The sequence below is a fragment of the Amphiura filiformis genome, chromosome 3, assembly GCF_039555335.1.
Source record: "Amphiura filiformis chromosome 3, Afil_fr2py, whole genome shotgun sequence".
Lineage (NCBI taxonomy): Eukaryota > Metazoa > Echinodermata > Ophiuroidea > Amphilepidida > Amphiuridae > Amphiura > Amphiura filiformis.
Window position 1 is genome coordinate 84,874,339 of NC_092630.1, and position 22,117 is coordinate 84,896,455.

General features: G+C 35.8%; 1 protein-coding gene across 1 annotated transcript in view; it reads left to right on the plus strand.

The window, feature by feature from the left end:
* The first annotated feature begins 7,845 nt into the window (after positions 1-7,845).
* Positions 7,846-22,117, plus strand: part of LOC140147563 (E3 ubiquitin-protein ligase UBR5-like) — a 50,660-nt gene continuing 36,388 nt past the window's right edge. The window contains 10 exon segments of the mRNA XM_072169344.1: positions 7,846-8,024; positions 11,312-11,356; positions 11,686-11,767; positions 12,906-12,985; positions 13,368-13,463; positions 13,878-14,112; positions 14,575-14,671; positions 15,367-15,504; positions 15,771-15,994; positions 16,529-16,651. Of these exon segments, the coding sequence (XP_072025445.1) occupies positions 7,963-8,024; positions 11,312-11,356; positions 11,686-11,767; positions 12,906-12,985; positions 13,368-13,463; positions 13,878-14,112; positions 14,575-14,671; positions 15,367-15,504; positions 15,771-15,994; positions 16,529-16,651 (1,182 nt within the window). The 5' untranslated portion in view covers positions 7,846-7,962.

Here is a 22,117-nt window from a genome sequence, read left to right on the forward strand (position 1 = left end):
TCATGTTAGAGAAATATATTTGCTAGAAGTTTGGAGAATAAATTAAATATTGGCTGGTTATTTTTCACACAGTGATGTTAACTAGGCAAGTGTCGATCCATTCTTCCAACATACATCATTTGTAGAGGTCACGACTCACGCGTCAATGGAGAGAGCACTGTGTATTGTGTATAGGAAAACGGACAGTAACTGCAGTATTGAAAAGTCAGAAACAGATCGGGACCTGGACACCGTACCCGCCTGGACACATAACCCCATTAGGCCAATTTGAACATTCATAAAATTCATATCTAAATGGTGCAATTCCGTAAATGCGGACTAGACCTATAATTAGGCCTAATAGGTCTATTATAGGCCTACACTCTTTCGGGGAAAAAAAAGCAAGTCAGTAGAACCTTTAGGATAGGGCCTATACTAAGCACCCTAAGCAATGCAGGGATTGCAGGTTCTATGAAGAACCTCAAAAAGTTCTCTAAAAACACTTAATTTATAGAGACTTTCTAATTAATTCCTTCATTCAAGGACCTATCGCAACTTCAAGGAACCGTTTTTGGTTCTAAAAACATTTTCTTGGCTAGGAAGGTGACCTGATAGGCCTATATTTTGAAAATCAAATTCTTTAATAAGTCTATTAACATTAAATGTTGTCCCTTTCAAGCATTCATGCAAAAAGATAATGTATGATATTCCTTGTAAATGCGACTAATTCTTTATGGAATTACTGACATTTAATCCCTACAGCGTACTCTACTGGTATACCGGTAGTCTGTTTTTGGGCGAAAAATGCGAAGCATTTTTCGTCCTTATTGCGTTGGGTTTTGGCTTACTTATTTCCTCACAGCGTTGCAGAATAAAAATAAAATAATCGTGCTGTCTATGTAATCAGGAAACTACAGAGGCGATAGTGTACATTTAAATTTGTCATTACTACTTCATGTTGATATTCAAACAGCGCTATAAAGTTGTCTTACCAAGGAATGTGTTTGTATTAAAAGAAATAATTGTTTTACAACTTGGATGAACTAGTACTTTTATGCAAATCCGAAAATTGCAATTTTTCATTTCTTTAAGATTTAGCGGTATTGCCAGATTGTACGTACAGTTGGGCTACATTAATAGCCTCATTATAGTTTTATTGATACTGGTAAAATACTTGCCTGTATGTGCTTGTTGTTCTGCTATAGCGTATAGAATCTGTTAATGATACTACAGTCAATTAATTTATGTCAACATGAGGCGAGGCTGTCGGATTGCTCAGACCAAGAATGTTTGCTTATTGACCAATTTACCAGGAGAAAAGTCAATAACTGGTTGCCCTTTATCTGCTAACTTGGTTGAACATGGTGTGGTGTATACAGTTGTACACGTTGAAGTCAATGTTCAATAAATGCCAAATGTTGCTAGCAGTAGAATAGTTAAATAGGCCTACAGCATGCAATGACAATAAAAAAAAAAGTTTACGATGTCGTCATTCGTAGATCTTAAGGTGGTTCTGGGCCATTATTGGCATAGGGGCCTAACCACAACCGTATTAATCAACCTTCTTTTGATCTTCTTCTGTTATGACTTTCGGAACATCATGTAATGTTTTGAACGTTTGAATTCATAGTATGGCCGTCACATCTCTAATAAGATTGTTTTTTTGTTTTTTTTCATTTCTTCGATAATTTTTTTCATTTCTTCATTCATCGATAAAGAAGAAATGTTTTTATCTAGGCCTAGGTGCAATTATTTTCGTTTTAACGAATAACCGCGGAACGACATTGACATGTAAAACAGACGTAGGCCTATCATGTAAACATTAATCATGATGATGGGGGCATAATTATGCGCATTATTATAGCATATAACATTCAGCGGAAACTAATGAAATGTTCTCAATAAGTGCAAATACTACCCTGTCAGCTTTTAAATAGAAACATTAATTATGCGAAGTAGAGCAGCTGACTAATTAATTATCTGGAAGTCATTAGGAACACTTTGACCAAGTTTGAAACCAGTATTCTATTAAATAAAAATGTTAATGTTGAATATTAATGAGCACTTTCGAGTCAGTCATATTGGTTCATTGATTATTGATAAAAATAATACAATGCAAAGATATAATTGTGTGTATTATAAAGACCGTCCATACACTGTACAGTCTCATTGCAAGATCATTATGATCGATGCGAATTATAGAAACAGTTCAAACAATAAAATTACTACACCTTTATCTTGACACTTCCTCATTTGCTCGCCCTGTTCCTTTTTAAAGGAATTTTTATTATTAATGATAATCAATTAATCATCTTGATCATATAAATTGACATCAAATGAAAGATCCTATTTTTTTCATTAACATACTGAAATTAGGAGTTCCAAACTGGTGTATTTCCAAAGATATCATCAAATAACTGCTGAATTAGTAAAAAAATGTGGTATACCACAGTTGAGACTAATTCGACAGTTTTTTGATGATTTCTCCGGAATACCGGTTTGGAACGCCTAATTTCAGTATGTTAATCAGAAAAATATGAGCTTTCACCTGATACCAAAATCTGCATTTTGATGGGGTAAAGTGGGGGGATGAGGTTGTCAATCAGGTTACCCACCTTTAAGATTTTTTTTTCTATTCTACCCTTGAAGAGTTCTTCGTTAAGGGTTCTTTAAGATTATAAGGTTCTACAAAGAACCATTTTCTTGGCTATAAAGAACTTTCTTGGTTCTATACAAAGATTAGAACCAAAAAAGAACTCCAAAGTTGTAGAACCAAAAAAGGAAGTTTAGCCTCGAAGAAACTTGAAGAACCTTAAGGAACTCTCCAAGTCAAGGATTCTAAGTAGAACAGAAAAAGAGGTTCTTATAGCCAAGAAAATTATTTTTGAAACCAAAAAGGATTGACACTCCTTTTCACTTTTCGATGAGTCCCTGAATATGAGCTGTTCCAGAAAATAGAGGCATCCCTACAAAGGAGTTTGGACTTTTTGTCCAGTCGTGATTGTTGGAAATCTAGACTTTTGAAGTTTCCAAAGGCGAAAGAATCCAGCAGAAAAATAGTTCAAAATCAGAAATCCTCAATTTGAGAGCTCATTTCGGACATTTCCGTGCTTTTTCATGCATGCATTTAAGGGAACTGGAATGAGCGTTTGAGCGTTTCGACAGCATTTTTGTGGGACATGAGAGCACATCAGACCTATCGAATTGCATTCTGAATACGAAGAATGTCTTTCTGATATCAAATAATTTTCATTTTATGAAATTCACGATATAATACAAATTTTATGACAAATTATTAAAATTTGATATTTTTCACATTTTGGAGATATAACAGTCCTCGAAGTAAATTTTATAAATTTAATGATATAGTCTTAAAGAAAATTTTGACCTTTCATATTGAAGATATGGATTTTTTTCCCAAAAAGACCTAATTTTTTTTAGTGTTTTAGAAAAAAAATCCATATCTTCAAAAGACTTCAATACGAAAGGTCAAAATTTTCAATTGATCGTCGGCTTTTCATCCCTCCTATACATGCACTTTAGGTAGAAATCATCATATTTATAAAGGTTACTTCGAGTACTGTTAAATATCAAAAATATAATTTTTTAATGATTTGCCATAAAATGTGTATTACATTGCGAATTTCAAAAAATCAAAATTATTTGATATCAGAACGCCATTCTTCGTATTCAGAATGCAATTCGATATGTCTGATGTGCTCTCATGCCCCACAATAAATACTGTCCAAACGTTCATACCCCTTCCCTTAAGCTCCCTTAATTGCATGTCCAAGATTTTCAAGTAACATGCATGGGCAACTGGAATTCCAGTCATTTTCAGAAAGCAAACTTGGACATCCAGGCATTTCTTTAATTGTAAAAGTTACTCCTCTATAGGGTGAGCACTTATTTTCTGTAATAGCCCATTAATGAAAGTTCCTAGGCATAAATCTTTAAGGTTCTTTATAGAACGTCAAGGTTCTTTATAGAACCATATGGCATGTATGGAAAGGTTTCTATACAAAAACGATTCACGAAGTCCCAGTTTTTAGGGGATGCGTCAAATTTTAGGAACTGTTGCAATTTCGGAAAATTTGACAATCAGTTTATAGTTTATTGTGATCTGATGTGCTGTATAGTTTTGTGCCATGTTATTTGCATATTTATGAATATTAAGGGCTGTGCAATAATTATGAGCCCGGGGGAATTTCAAACGCCTCGCCTTGCCCCCCCATTTAACATGGTTAATATTTAAACACCGAATTTCAAGAAACACTGTTTTTTGACATAGGTCACTATGCCGTAACGGCGACGATTCAATTGATATATGATATGATATGATATGATTTTATTAACCTGCACAACATCGCGGCCAAACGGCCGAATTGCATTATACAAGAGACAATAAACAAATATTATGAAAGAAATCAAATACACATAATTATAAAGCAAAAAAAAAGCAACTTGGCATGGAAAAACAGCAGAGAGATGCAAAAGGGCACAATGGGAAGCCACCAGCACACAAGCTACTACTGCTTATTCAACAGATTAATGTAGTAGGGAATGGGGCTTTCAGCAAATCTGCTTGTGCGTGCACGCAATTTGGAGATATGGGCTGCATTTCTCAGCTGTCTTCCATGGACTTCACTTCTACTAGGAGGGAGCAACATGTTGGTACGCTCTGATTTAGCAAGCGATTGCGCGAACTTAAGCGAGTGTTGTTCCCTCCTGGCAGAGAGAGAGTCTAGCTTATATACACTAACTGCATTATCATACGAAATATAATTAACACCCAAAATGATTTCTTTTAAACATTTTTTACAATATTTACCTTTTTCCTTTCACCACCGTGCATAAGCAAAGTAATAAATTAGTCAATTGATCACCAATTTTTTTTTCACCAACACCTTTCGTCCACCGGCCCCCACCCCCATTCATCGTATTTTGATTTTTTTCAAATCAACGAAATAGGTATTGAGGCCTATGTCAAGCTATGCAAAGAAATGTTTTGTAATTTTTATAGGGGAGAGTTATTTCTTAAACCCTGTATCACCGATTGCTTGCGGTTCGCTATCTCTAAGGTTCGCTATCTCTAAGGTTCGCTATCTCTAAGGTTCGTTATCACTAATTACGAAAAAGGTCCGCTATCTCTAAGGTTCGTTATCACTAATTTCGATTAGGGTTCGCTATACCTAAGGTTCGTTATCACTAATTTTAAATAAGGTCCGCTATCTCTAATTTTGAAAAAGGTCCGCTATCACTAATTTATTGAAGATTCGCTATCTCTAAGGTTCGCTATCACTAATTTAAAATAAGGTCCGCTATCTCTAATTTTAACAATCCCGGTATCCCTAAGGTTCGCTATCTCTAATTTCAAATAAGGTCCGCTATCTCTAAGGTTCGCTATCTCTAAGGTTCGCTATCTCTAAGGTTCGCTATCACTAATTTTAAATAAGGTTCGCTATCTCTAATTTCAAACAAGGTTCGCTATCTCTAATTTATAATAAGGTTCGCTATCTCTAATTTTAAATAAGGTTCGCTATATCTAATTTTAAATAAGGTTCGCTATCTCTAATTTTAAATAAGGTTCGCTATCTCTAAATTTAAATAAGGTTCGCTATCACTAATTTCAAATAAGGTTCGTTGTCTCTAATTCCAAATAGGGTTCGCTAACTCTAATTTTGTATAAAGCCCGCTTCATATCTGTAATTGAAAATAAAATTCGCTATTTTAAAATAAAGCCCGCTATCTCTAATTAAAAATAAGGCCCGCTATAAGGCCCATCTAATTTAAAATAGGACCCGTTATTTCTAATTTACTGTAAGGTTCGCTATGATCCGTAATTTTATAACAATAACATTGAAAAGTCTCTTTGTAATTTAAACACCAATAAACATTGTTTTCTATATTTTTAAACCCTTCTTTACTCATATTAAAAGGTTTCTAGCTTCTCCCAAAATCGGAGCTGTTATTAAATTGGAAATGAATGTAGGCCTATTCCCGGCAAACGCACGTACAGCGAAAAACCTGGTGGCGTCCATGCACGCGCTTGTGGATGTCCTCATTTTTCACGTGCATTTTAAATAGATAAAGACACGAAAACGCATGGAAATGCTCCTTAAATGGTACATACCACCCAAAAAAAAACTTTCCACAGACTTTAGGTGCTAAATAGGGGTCGTCGCATTTTTAGGCCATACGTCGAGTTACTTCCATCTTTAAATATTATCATTGATATCATCAAAATCAGAACAGGGGGTCTATATCTTCCAAACAACATGTGATGGAAAGGAAAACAAGGATTTTTTCCCAACAAAAGGGGTCACTTTGGGGTCAGTGTCATTTGGAACATCCTACCATAAAGCAGTTACATCAATAACACATCAGGCTTCAGATTGGCAGCTTTACCAGCCATCCGAAGACCGCAGCCTCCTGCTTCCATCAACAGGTGGTAACTCCCACATCAAGTTTATAGTAGCAGGCCATGAAAATATGCATGACAAAATTCTCTATCTATTGACTACTTTATCTTGTAATTTAGTTTTAGTGTGTTTAAGAAACGGCTTTTTTTTTAAAGAGTTCGTGTACTTTATGTGTATATTTTCACCCGTATAAACTATTCAACTCGAGGGCGCCTTTCCCGCTTTATTTAAAATAACTTTTAAGTCAGAGATAGTGGGCTAATTTAAATTAGAAAGAGCGAACTTTATTGAAAATTAGAGATGTATAGTGGGCTTTATATAAAATTAGGAATAGCGGGCGCTATTTAAAATTAGAGATAGCGGACCTTATTTGAAATTAGAGATAGCGGACCTTATTTGAAATTAGAGATAGCGGACCTTATTTGAAATTAGAGATAGCGGACCTTATTTAAAATTAGAGATAGCGGACCTTATTTGAAATTAGAGATAGCGGACCTTTTTTTAAATTAGAGATAGCGGACCTTTTTTAACATTAGAGATAGCGGACCTTTTTTAAAATTAGAGATAGCGGACCTTATTTAAAATTAGTGATAACGAACCTTAGGTATAGCGAACCCTAATCGAAATTAGTGATAACGAACCTTAGAGATAGCGAACCTTAATTAATTAGGGATAGCGAACCTTATTTAAAATTAGTGATAGCGAACCTTAGGTATAGCGAACCTTTATTGGAATTAGTGATAACGAACCTTAGAGATAGCGAACCTTCAATAAATTAGTGATAGCGGACCTTATTCAAAATTAGTGATAGCGAACCTTATTTTAAATTAGTGATAGCGAACCTTATTTAAAATTAGTGATATCGAACCTTAGAACTAGCGAACCTTATTTTAAATTAGTGATATCGAACCTTAGAAGTAGCGGACCTTTTTTTAGGTATAGCGAACCTTTTTCTCTATTAGAGATAGCGGGATTCTGTCTCCATAGACTTTACACGTTAGTGATAGCGAACCTTAGAGATAGCGAACCTTAGAGATAGCGGACCTTAGAAGCTCTTAGAGATAGCGGGATGTCACCGATGTAAAGTCACTGGGTAGGCGCTTATAGGGGCATAAGCGGTATGGAACGAAAAGCTGAACGAGCGATTTGACCAATGAGGTAACGCGCTCTTCCCGACGTAACAAAAATCGATCTACCTCATTGGCTAAAATCCAATCGCTATCGCTCAGCGATGTAGTATAAATTCAGCATTACAGGTCAAGTTCATGACGAGCGAACACACGTATTCACGTTGTGTAAAAGTTTCCGTTCAAAATCCCATAGCTTAAAAATCCACGGAAACCACCGTTGTGAACTGATTCGTTTTACGGCAGCTATTTACGATTGATCTCAGTATGCGGGGATCGTTGATAAAAAATAATGATTATATGAAAAGCTGCTTCATGGTTTTCATTAGTCGGTCACGGTGAAAGCCTCATGAGTGAGGCTTGGCACCTTTTTGTCACAAAAATCTTTCCTTTTTTGACCACATTATTCTGCATCTTTGACATTATCGTTGAATATGACGTCGGTCCACTTTGTTGTGCATCCTCTGCCAGGCACAGAAGATCAGTTAAACGACAGGTAATAGTATAAAAAAGGAGCTGGTTTTCGAAGTAAATTTGCATGTTCGTAAGACATAATGTAATACATGAATAGACTAGAGTATACGTTGGTTCACCACATACTGTTTTAAAATTTAAACGATAAACAATTTTTTAAATACTATGTATGCATTATTTCAATGATATGTACGAGAGTACACTGTAAACTTTTCCACATTACTATTCCCACATATATGTGTTTATTATTTAATTAAAAGGGCATTTCGTGATCCACAGCTAGACTGCGGAACTCGTCTCGGACTCAGTCTTCCATATATATAGACTCGCTTGTCAGTCCTATATACGCTGTATACCTATGTATATTAAGGACTGGCTTACGCCATTTTGGATGTCAATGGGAAATACACACTTAACGATTTGCGCCGGTTAGAAACTTGAAAAAAATCTTTAAAATTTCATCAATGACAATGTATATATAATAAAAGTGGTACCAACCTTATTGTGGTTGCTAATTTAAGACTCGGTTGAAACAAAATTAAGGATCGAATGCATTTTAGTGTCCAAAAAGGCAAAATTATCATCAAAGTTCTGCCGAAATCAGCACCCTTGCGAAGGGTTCAGAATTCGAATCGGGAACGAAAATATCCGATCTTTGCGATCAAAAACACAAAATTACAACTTTAAACATACTATTGGCAAAAGACATTACAATTATTATTATTTGACATAATTTTCTCAAAATATTGACGAAATTTGCTCACTAGACATCGAAAAAGTACCTACGCAATCCAATTCCCGTTCAAACGTGTGGGAAACTGAAAATGCATAATCCCCACTAGTCTTCCATGATAGTCGTCATTTATCAATGTCAACAACTTCCACATGGAGTAGTTCGTGTTGTTTATCAGGGTCATAGGTCATAAGACGCCAATTTGGTGTCGTTCCGCGCCTCGAAATATGAGGCTTACAGTTTAGGACTAATCCACAGCCTCATCCCCCCACTTTTCTCAGAAAAAGTTGAGATTTTTAGGCGTTTCTTTACTTCTGGATCTGGATCTGGATAAGGTTGAGTCGGCAGCTTCAACTAGCAAAAGTCGTACTATGGGTTTTATTCGCCGGGTAGGGAAATCATGTTTTTTAATAATGTTACTTGGAATTTTTTGCTATTATTTTGATGAAATAAGAATCACAAAATGTTCTGGTATGTATGAACGGGATTCATTCATTTATTTTCATAACTAAACGGTTGTTTATGCCCTCAGGCTGCTTGGGGCATAAACAACCTGTTTACCGTTTAGTCATGAAAATATATGAATGAACCCCTAATTCACATTTACACACTCTCACACAACTGTTCAGCACTCGATCAGTGAGCTCAGAATAAAACTGGGGAGACCCTGTTTTATAAATGTTTAATTTTACTGTAATTAAAGCACTTCAGGCTTAGTCTTACGCTGGCCAGTGGCCATTACAATGGTGCAGAAAGTAGAAATTCGAAAAATATTTAGGGCGTTGCTGTGGAGCAAGTCGCATATTATGGCTTTAAGGGGGTACTACACCCCTGTGGTAAATTTGTGACTATTTTTGCATTTTTTCAAAAAATAATAACACACTGGTAACAAAAGTTATGTATATTATTGGGGCAAGGAAAGCAATTACTACACTGAAATTTCAATGACTCAAGACAAGCGGTTCAGTATATATGATAGGAAATGAGGTACATCCTAGCGGTACCTCATTTTTATCATAAATAACTAACCGCTTGTCTTGGGTCACTGAAATTCCAGTGTAGTAATTGGATTCCTTGCCCTATAATATACATAACTTTTGTTACCAAGTGGTGCTGTGTTATTAGTTTTTGAGAAAAATGCAAAAATAGACACAAATTTAACGAGGGGTGTAGTACGCCCTTAAATACAGACTGTGGAACACAGGGGGAACTCAGTCTTCAATGATACTTGGTCATTTTGTCATTATCAGTCTGGGATAAGCACTCGATAGGGCGTTCAAGGACAATCACAATACGAAAGGTCAAAATTTTCAATTGATCATCGGCTTTTCATCCCACCTACATACACTTTAAGTATAAATCATCAGATTTATAAAGTTTACTTCGAGTACTGTTTAATATCAAAAATATCAATTTTTAATCATTTGCCATAAATGTGTATTACATTGCGAATTTCAAAAAAAGAAAATTATTTGATATCAGAAGGACATTCTTCGTATTCAGATTGCAATTCGATGTGTCTGATGTGCTCTAATGTCCCACAATAAATACTGTCCAAACGTTCATACCCCATCCCTTTTAAAACTTGATAAAAAAATTCATAATTTTTGTTCAAATGTCAGATTATGGTACATATTATTTCGCTTTTTATTCATCTAGTAAATTCTAGTTACTCGAGAAACACAAGCAAGAAATTTGCTCACGGATGCCCTCGCATTTGTGGCTAGTGACCGTTTGTAATCGTATCTAACTGGGGGGGGGGGTAATGGATATATTATGTAAGACCACATAATTATTAAAGGTTTACCTTTTATGTACAGGTATAAAATGTGTAAATTGATGTGCAAAGTTGCGGAATTACTTTCTTAGGTGTGCACCACCAATCACCATTTTGCTTTAACTAGTACTGCTCATGCGCACAGAGTCACATGAGAGTGTCATGCCCTTATAAGGGCCTGCCGCTTCATATTCTAAATTCATCCACAGCAATTGCATCTCGTTTGGCAATTTCTTACTGTTTTTTATCCAGTTCATGATTTGCATCCGAAAGATGAAGCTATATTTACCCACAAATATATGCATATGGTACTTATCAGTTATTTACGGACCTATTTTTAGATGATGACTTGGGGAATTCCCCAAAGGCGAGGTCGCTTGGTTGAGCGAGGTCTTACGTCTTCCAGAAATTTCCAGATTTTATTTTGGGGGGAGGGGGAACTCATCTTGCGAGAATCAGTGAGAAACGACTGAATGTCTTGACGCATGTAGAATAAGTGTGATTTGGGGATGAATTTCTTGCATGGAGAATCGTTGCAAGAATAAGTACTGAGGCCCTGATCTGGTGATATGTACAGGTCTGTATAAACCCCTGCCTGCAGTAGTGCCCATTGAACCCCCAGAAATTTTGAATGCCAGATCTATATTCAGGAAATGAATCTTTTACCCACAAATTTCCCTGTATATTTAAGAAGATAATTAAAATACAAGTTTGGTGAAGTATTAAAGATTGGACAGGAAAAATGTAATGACAGCTACAGAGCCTATAATAATATGTATTTTTATTTTGTGTTTTGCAGATTGAGGGAATTGGCAGAAAAACTAAACAAACAACCACCAACCAGGTAATATTTAGGTCAAAAAGGTCCTGCATCAATAATGAATCTGAATGATCACCTTTTAGTGATTATTTACCATACATGTAACCTACCCCTAATAGCAACATTATGTTTCATTATGTTATAATATTACATGGTCCATCATCAAGCAGTGTAACATGTGCATTTTTTTTTGCACTTACTTGAGGAACAGGCATGCATGTAAATGTGAAGAAAAATGTCAAATCTTTCATCTTGTTGAAATTTTAATAATTATTTATTTAAAAGTGAAATTGTGTTAATTGCTTATAATCACATCATCATCATTTTCAATTTTTATCATTTTCCCTTTACAGTGCTAGTGGTGTTTCAGCTTTAAAAAACTTGATTGTGAAATCAGTTGCTGTAGGACCCAACCATGCTGCTTTCCTCCTGGAGGTAAGATTGGGTCATTCCAGTTGAATTCCATACACCCCTATGGAAGACATAACTGTAATCTTGAACATACGAGGTGTGAATTTCAAATGAGATTATCTGAACTCCATTTCAAATCTACAATACATCCCCTATGTGGGAGATTGTGGATTTCACTGGAATAGCCCAATTTCTCTGATCATGTTGTGCTTCTATATATTCCATTACCCTTGGTTGAAAATATCTACTTAAAATATATTACTGTGTAAGTGGTAATTTTCCCTATACTTTTACAGTATTGAATTCTTATTCACACCCAGAGAAGATATCTTACCCTTCCCAGAATCCTTTGTAACATGACGCATCACCAGCCCTCGAATTAACCCACGGCACCCATGGCATTTTGCCGTGGGTGCCCATCCCCACTGCCGTAATGCCCTCAAAATATGTCCTTTACCCAAGGCAGTCACTTGCCGTACCCTCTAATGAAGTTGCCATCGTGCCCCAGCCCTGCCCCTTCATTATAAAATCATCTATCAGACTGTTTGTGTGTGTTTTCTTCACTATTGAGAAATTGCCTTAGTGCCCTTCTCAAATGATGCCCTCTTGAAATATTACAAACTGCAGTGCTGCCTTGCCTTTTCAGTGAAAATCCAAGGCAATTATCGACTTGCCCTAAAAAAGTTGCTGTGCCCCTTCAGATCCTTAATTCAAGGGTTGTGCACCACCACATTACATCAAATGACACTTCTATTACTTTGTACAGGTTCCCTTTGTTTTCATGTTGAGAATAGTCAAGAAATAGATATAATTTGCTCTGTCCACTCCATTGAACTTTTTGTCACTATTGACCCATGTTGCACTAGATAGCAAATGAGTACAGAAAATTGAAATGGGAGAAATGCATTGTGGGAAGTGTAAGATACGTTCACTGATGTACACCTGTCCATGTTGAAACATGCATTATTATATGATGTAGAGGTTACAACTTGTGTTGCCACTTGGCATCCATTAATGTACAAGATAATTCATGGTCTCTGCCCAAAGTTTCTCAGATCCATTGTTTCAAAGCTTGAGAGATTAATTGATTACTAATGTCAAAGTATTTATCATGTTAGCATACTAGTTTTCATAACCAATACCTGTGTGTGTTTTTGAATAGGATGGCAAGGTGTGTCGTCTACCTTTCTCTATTAACCCCGATAAGATTGAGTCCGGCAAGCCAGAACCAAGAGATAAAAGGTAAGCAGTATCACATTGAAGTCTGATCTAGAGCCTTGTTTCTTAGTCTTACATATCACAATGAAACTAATTATAGGGTATCCAAGTCATCATGATCAACACAAAGCTAATTCATTTGAAGGGGAAGCCAATGTGAGCATGCTCCACTAGTTTTCCAGAAAATAAGAACCTTGGAAAAACTGCTCCATAGCATGGATATCTCAACTCAAATTGATCACTTAGAATATGATATGTAAAACAAATAGTTGTGATTGTGGGGGAAAATTTTGATGATTAGAAGAATTTTTCTTGCTGAAGACCAGAGAATGCAAATATCCAACATACTGTTAGTACATACATGAGGTTGCACTTTTAACTAGCAAGTTGTGTGTTTGTTTGACAGTTGTAAAGGCAAGGGAAGCACTAGCTATCGATCTGTGTTGAGAGGTAACCACAATCCATGGGTGATAGGAGATGGATCATCAGCAGCTGTGTCTGGGTAAGTCATCTAGGTCAAAGGTCACAAAAAGGAGTATAAATGGGAAGTTGGAATATGGAAGTAGTCATGAATCCATCAAACAATTCTGGGGTTGGCCCTGTAGTGGTGGCACTACCATTGATTTCATGTGGGATGTTTGGTTGCCAAAATCAGTGTGTGGATTATGTTATGTCACTATACTAAGTATTTGGATATGGAAAAACAAACCCCAAATGTGGTATGCTGCAGTAACACAGCAGTATTAAGCTTTTTGCAGAATGACGGAAACAATTATGGGATGGCACTGTTCAGTGTGGGTAACAGTGCCGTCCTGTTGTATCCAACATTCTTCAAAAAGTGTAAGACAAAACTGGCTGCTTGCCACTAGATTCATCTGTACTGTTTTTCATAAAAATTTTCTTGGATGATGTGCAGGAAATGGGCATCTGGTAGTCGTGCTGCGGCAGGGCGTTCATATCCTGGCAGTAGCAGTTCATCTCGCAATCGTGGACGTGTGATGCGTGCCCAATCCAGAGGTCGTGGTGGGGTCATTGTAGGATCAAGACCTGTAGTTCCAGCTGCTGTAGTTCCGGAAGAACTTGTGTCTCAAGCTCAAATGGTCTTACAAGGAAAGAGCAGAGCCGTGATTATCAGGGAGCTGCAAAGGACAGTAAGTGACATTGTGTGTAATTATGAATGAAATAACATATTGAATGATTGGAGTTGAGATTTATTGTGAAACAAAAGAGGATGCTCATCAGTATGTGTAGTCAATAAATTTGTTATTAGTGGCTTCAAGTTCATATACCATAGTGCAAATATGATCAGTACTATTCTAGAAATTCAGAAGTAGATACAATTTGGTCAGACAAATATTGAAGGTGTTTTCTATTTCTACTTAGAGTGGCGGTAATGTCAGTTGGTTTTCTACTGGGTGGGTAAAGGGTAAGGTATAAAGATGAGGGCAGGAAGAGAATAATGATGGTCATTTCATATGGAGAATCCAAGTGCTTCATCTTTGCTTGATGTTATGACACCAATTTAATTGATAAAAGTGAAATATGAGCAACGACAGAGTATTCATTTTCTAAGAATTTGCCTTTTATTTCCTGGTGTTTTTTGTTTATTTCAGAATCTTGATGTAAATTTAGCTGTAAATAACTTGTTGAGTCGAGATGATGATGACGGTGATGATCAGGAGGAAGGAGAGAGCTACATGTCAGGTGGTGGTAAGTCATATCTGTGAGACTATACTACATGGGTGTCAAGTTGTCAGTTCTGTATACAGAGAGTGGTGCCTCCAGCAGCCAGCAATCAGTTTTGAAACAGTAGGATGATAATCCTTGGTTGTTACAGCTTGTAGCTTGCAACATTTTATGGTTTAAATGTGACATGCTGTAAGATTTCACACCACCAAATAGCATTATATGGATGTGCTCCCGTCATTTCAATTCTCAGAAAAAAATCATTTACACCTAAATTAAGCATTAAAATGAGCAAAAATTTGCATAATTTTGGCTAAATTTGCATTGGTCATGATAATGTTAAATCCTGCAAGTGTACCACAAATGGGAGAGATCAGGTATTTTTTAGTAATTTTAAGCAGCCTTTTTCGTCCGGAAACACTGGCATGATTTTGCATTAAAATTCAGTAATTCCCGGACATCATAGACTTTGAGGGACATTCGTAAAAATAATGACGGTCAACCTATTTTTTTGCCCAGCCAGAGGGATTCAAAGATCATAGCTATCGTTAAGAACTGAGTCGCTCCTAGGAAGAAAAAATGATGTTTTTTTAAGGCAAATTTAGCACATATCTCTATGGGACTTCGATTTGGTGGTGTGAAATCATTAAGCAGATATCAGCATGTAATTAATAAACCTAGTTCTGGTTTGGTGACTGTTTATTTGATTCCATTTGCAGATGATTTGATGTCATTACTAGATGGTGGAATCCACTCAGATCATCCTAGTGTCATTATTGATGCAGACGCTATGTTCTCTGAAGATTTCCTGGGTATACCACAACGTGCACGCTCCAGAGCTGCTGGATCCAGTAGAGGTAAGTTGAGATGGATTATAAATTTGTAATGGTTTGCACTCTTTGATACTTGCCTATAACATATTTTTTTCATCATATTGGATCATTTGCATTTTAAATATTCCTTTGTGCTCAAGCAGCCTTTGCAGTTAATGGTTTTGTGCTCCATGCACCTGTTATTAACATAAGCTAATATACTTGAAAGTCACCATACATGTTTTAATTGTGTATATGTCATATTTTCATCTATGATCAGCATATGTTACTGACTGTGAATTCCCTTGCAGATCGTGACAGGGATTCTAGTGAGAGAAACCCTCTACTTAGGGCCCGTGATAGCCGATGGTTAGACAATGCCCTGAGAGACGCTGGGCAGTCTGGAAGTAGCAGCTACAAGCCAGGTGCTGGAGAAGGTTCATCTGCAGAATCCCGTAAATCTGGATCATCCAATCAAGGGCTTAGCCAAAATCCACTGACCATTGGAGAAGATGTAGAATGGTGGTGTGAAAAGGTAAAATGATATCAAAAATTTCATGATTTGGAGTCAAGTATACAAATTGTCACTGATTCCTGGGTTTCCAGCCTCCTTGTGCAGATCAAAGTTGTGGTCCCCCAGAAAACCCCAATGCATAAAAAACCAAGTACATTAAAAGTATGGTACAAAATTATAGAATCTACCAACACAGATGACTGACATTTCAATCTTATACATTGGAAGTAATTTGTCATAATAGTTTTGAAACTTGATGATGAAACATTTTCTTGAGCAAATAGGACTTTTCCCTGATGAATAAATATTTGAGGGAAGTTTGTGATGAATGGCAAAAGTTTTCTTTCCCATAACAATTTAAAATTATTCTCAGTATTGTAGAAAGCTTGTAAAAACTAAGAGATTGTGTTTGGTGGCTTACTCTCATAGTCAGGATAGTGCATACTCTATCTGCTGTTGAAAACATCTTTTACCTGGCATTTCTCTGTATATTTTCTGTATAATATTATTTACTACAAATATCTTATGTTTTGCATTGAATTTGGGTGTGTACAGGGTGGTGAGCCTCCTAAATTTATCAAGATAGCAGCAATGTACAGTGAATTACTTGCCATAGGAGTCAATGGACAAATATACCAGTGGAAATGGAATGAGGCAGAGCCATATAAACATGCTGAGGTAAGCTGAACTACATCAAAAGTCCACCCGCATATAGGAACAGAGAACTGTTCACCACCATTTCCCATCAACATGTCCAAAATTATAGGAGTATTATTCACCCCTTGCATGGTTCCGCCATACTGGGTAGAGCCTCAAACTGGTAATAGACATGATAGAAGAATTACGTCACTTTACACAATGTTATATGACTCGCTCAATTCCCATTCATGCCTGCTGCCAGATCGAGGCTCTACCTTCAAGCTTGATGACCATGCAAGAAGTGAATTATCTGGTTTAATGACCATACAATTATATTTCTTTCATTCTTATTTCGGCCACATGATATCAACATTATAGTACACATTAATATTATAGTGCAAGTTCAATTTCCATCTTGTTCAGATTGGGGGCTGCAAGCTTCATGCTCTGCGTCTTTGCGGAATCCACATCTCTTCACTTTTCATGTTCTTATTGTATTTTAAGTAATATCATAATGTATTCTGTATCCTGCATTTTCCAGTTTTTAAAACATTGATGTGAATTGAGATGAAAACAAATTAACTTTAACTTGAACATTCTTATTTACAAAAGAAGATGCACTTTAGTGCAAATATAGCAGGTAGTAAATTTAACTAAAATGACATAGTCTCCATAAAAGCTTCCACGGAATATAGAACAGAAATGGCAAAGACGCCATGGAAACTCCTACAGAAATAGCTAAGTCGCCACGAGAGTGATCACGTGTATGAGGGCGGTATAACAAGTCCATTTTAGTTTACGCCGTGGTGACTTTGGCATTGGTGTAAAAGTAGACACGGTAGTCTATTGACCCAGTCGCTTAAAACGTATTAAAATTGTCTGAAGATAAGCCGGGCCTGAAGATAAATAGTAACACATAATTGACAAAAATTGTTAAGTTAATTCATGTATAAACTGAAGGGACTTAATGTGTTAATATTGGCAACATTTTTCAACTTGAAAGGGATATACTCTTATTTGAGTAGATATGAAGCGAACAATATATATTATATTTACAATCGAATTTTATCCTCCTGTCGTTTACATTGCACACAATATAAATGATAGGCCTATACTTAATTATGATTATCCTCATGCTTTGTCTTCGTGACGAATCGGTTAGTGCTATAATACTGCGCCTAATATTATAGGCCTCACGTAAGATGCGTGATATATAGCATGACAAGACTATAAAAAAAGGTATAAACCGGCTCAGTATAAAGTATGGCCATATGGCCTATATAATATTGAAATAGGCTTAAGGAATTGGAGCTAATTGGACAACAACGTGTGTAGGCCTATGGTGTTTTTGTGGAGCCATCAGACACACCAAATTGCATTCTGAATACGAAGAATATCCTTATGATCAAATCATTTAGATTTTTTGGGTGGGTGTAGTTCTGTCCTGGCAAGAAGAAGTTTATGTTCGTTAAGGGAACTGGAATGAGCGTTTTGAGCGTTTCAACAGCATTTTTGTGGGACATGAGAGCACATCAGACCTATCGAATTGCATTCTGAATACGAAGAATGTCTTTCTGATATCAAATAATTTTCATTTTATGAAATTCACGATATAATACAAATTTTATGTCAAATTATTAAAATTTGATATTTTTCACATTTTGGAGATATAACAGTCCTCGAAGTAAATTTTATAAAATTTAATGATATAGTCTTAAAGTGCATGTAGCTGGGAGGAAAAGCCGACGATCAATTGAAAATTGTGACCTTTCATACTGAAGATATGGATTTTTTCCCAAAAAGACCTATTTTTTTTGGTGTTTTTGGTAAAAAATCTATATCTTCAATACTGAAAGGTCAAAATTTTCAATTGATCGTCGGCTTTTCATCCCACCTACATACACTTTAGGTAGAAATCATCAGATTTATAAAGTTTACTTCGAGTACTGTTAAATATCAAAAATATCAATTTTTAATGATTTGCCATAAAATGTGTATTACATTGCGAATTTCAAAAATCAAAATTATTTGATATCAGAAAGCCATTCTTCGTATTTAGAATGCAATTCGATATGTCTGATGTGCTCTAATGTCCCGCAATAAATACTGTCCAAACGTTCATACCCCACCCCTTAAGTCGTAGTTCTGTAATGGCAAGAAGAAGTTTATGTTCACTAAGTCATCTGACCCCGGGCCACCTCCCAGTGGTCATCTCAGGTCAAATAATTACTAAAAGTGTCGTGTGGATATGAAACTTGGTAGGTACAACATTTAAAGCCACATTTTGGAAGGTCACCCAGGGGTCATCTGAGGTCAAATTAATAAAAACTGTCGTATGGGCATGGAACTTGGTGGGTAGGCCCTACAGTCAACATTTAGAGCCAAATTTCTGGAAGGTCATTTTGGGGTCACCAGGGTCTCTGAGGTCAAATTAGTAAAAACTGTCATATTGGGCATGAAACTTAGTGGGTAGGCCTACAGTCACCATCAGCCAGGTAATCGCGCCCGGCCGAGAACCGCCAAATATGGCTATTAAACCGCTTTGTAGGCCTAATGATTAATATTATCATACCGCCTGCAGTTGATAGCACCGTATTATCATGACTGTATGCCTAGTGTCTAGCAGATCGCTTGTTTTCAAAGTTGTACTCAAAGTATTGTCATGACTATGCTAAACGAGCCCATGCACAAAACTATGACTCCCAGATTTCTGATGGTATAATATTATAAGTTTTGTGGAGCAAGACGGGTGGGGATGATGCCAGTGATTACGAAGTGCCCCTTTAAGATTGGCTATTAACTTGACACCAAAAGACCTATAAATCATATAGTGAACTTAGACTAGAGTGGTAGGCCTATACCGCAATTGAACACTTAAAATGCATGCTGTGACGTGAACACTGCTGGGTCTAGGGCCTATATATACACTCGCATATAGCCTAATTTTCTATATTAAAAAGCATGATAGTGCATACATAATTAAAACTGGCTATATACCATCTTATGGCCTTGGAGCAAGATGATGATGGGGATGATGATGTTGATTATACTGAAGTGCCCCTTAAGATTAGCGATCAACTTGACACCAAAAGACCTATAAATTATATACGAACCTGAAGAGGTACCGCAATTGAACTGCATGCTGTATAGATACTGGGACTATAAGAGCATAATTATACACACTCGTATATATTATAATTTTCTATATATATGGAACACAGCATGATACATAATTAATACCATCTCTACTGAGATAGCACATGTAAGATTGTGTAGCTAATTGCTATCTACAGTAGATAGCACCGATGAGGGTTTCTGGTGGTACGGTATACAATGGTCTCAACTTTTTTGGAGTAAGCATGTAAAGCGTATATTCACACTAACAACAAAAACCCACACACCCCACACATGTATACCTGCAGACCCCACGTTCATCAACTATATCTTCAATGTATAGGGCCTAATTTATACGGTAGCTTTTGATTTTGAGCGCAGAATTCAGAAAAATAGAGTTTGAGCTCACTTTACATTATTTTACACCCATGGCGACTTTGTCATTTTGGTAACAGTAGACATGGTGACTTCCCTATTTTTGTAAAAGTAGCCACGGTAGTCTATCAATCCAGTCGCTTTGAAACGCTTGTTGAAAATCGTAATGCTGGTTGCACTATTCGAATCCTCGAAACTACTGTTTTGTGCGACGATAATTATACATTATATTTTATCATTGCTGTTTATAATGTTGTTAGTGTTTGGTGGTGGTGGGGTGTGTGTGTGTGTGGGGGGTGTTGATAGTCTATCATTCATATATAAGTTCATTCATTCATCCATCCATCCGCTCGTTCAACAATACATTCATTCATATATTCGTCTCAGATTCATTCATTCAACAATTCATTCATTCACTCCTTCATTCATTAAAGATACACATCTTATAATCTTTATAAGATTGTAAATCATTATTTTATAAATTCAATCTAATACTGCCATACTGGAACAATAAAATTTGCAACTCACTTTGCTCGTGTTGCGTCCGAAAACTTCGGATTTCATCAGGCATCTGATCGGAAGCAACGTCATGACGTAGCAAAGCGAGTTGCAAATTTTAGTTCCAGTATTATTACTATATAGGCCTATAGGCCTAGATTGAATATAATTATAAAATAATGTTTTGAACTACTGGATGAATAATCTACACCAAGATATTGTAAATCATTATTTTCTATTAATGTATGCAGTGCATATTTTAATAATTAGATGTCGAAAAGCCTATCCTATATTTTGCATATTATCATATCATATAGGCCTAATTATCTTCATCGAATTATATCCCCCAATTGTTCCCATTGTTTGCGTGTATAGGACATTTGCATATGAGCCGATCACATTGGTCAAGTTGATCATACTTCCTGGATTCCGACCACTTCAAATAATTATCCTCTATTATTTAGTCATAAGTTCTTATTTCAGTAGATATGAACCAAACAATATTATTGAATATTATTGATAATAGAATTATACCCCCGCTATTGTTTATGCATATAGTGCGGCATTTGCATATGAGCTGATTACCTTGGTCAAGTTGATCAAATTTCCTGGTTTCCGACCACTTCAAATCATGATACTCTATAGTTATAAGCTCTTATATCAGTAGATATGAACCAAACAATATATATTATTGATAATCGAATTATATCCTCCTATTGTTGCTATTGTTTATATAAAATTTGCATACTGAATCACGTCACACTTTCTTGATTGTGACCACCGACCACTTTATCCTCCATAGGCTATAATAGACATATAATATAATATAATATAATATCATATTATATAATATAATATAATATATATATAATATAATATAATATAATATAATATAATATATAATATAATATAATATAATATAATATAATATATAATACAATATAATATAATATAATATTATATAATATAATATAATATAATATGATATAATATATAATAATACAAATTATGACATGAAAATGTAATACAAAGTGAGATGTGGACATTACTAAATCATTAGAAAAAAAACATTAATGAACCTAACATAACTTGATAATGGAATATACAACCTCAATATGTAGGCATATCATGATATATGAAACTGTTAAGTTAAGTAGGCCAAAAAAATACCGTTTATAATAGTGAAATAATTATACGCATAATCAAGGTTTAGGCTATGCAAGGCCTATATATAGTAGGCCTACGGTATGTAAGCCGCAATATATTTTGGGCAAATATTTGTGCAAAATACGACACTTTAAAATAGTATTTTGTTTAGAATGTTTGCATCAAGTTTTCAAAAATGTTTTGAGTGTTATTTAAACGATTTTATACCCTTTATAAAACCGGACATTTTAACGTTTTTTGTAAAAGTGTGTTTGTTGGGTAGTGTACTATAGGCTCAAATAATCATGGGTCAAAATGAACATTGGAGTCGCCAAATCCCGGTGCGTCTCTGTCTCACGCCAAGCAATAATT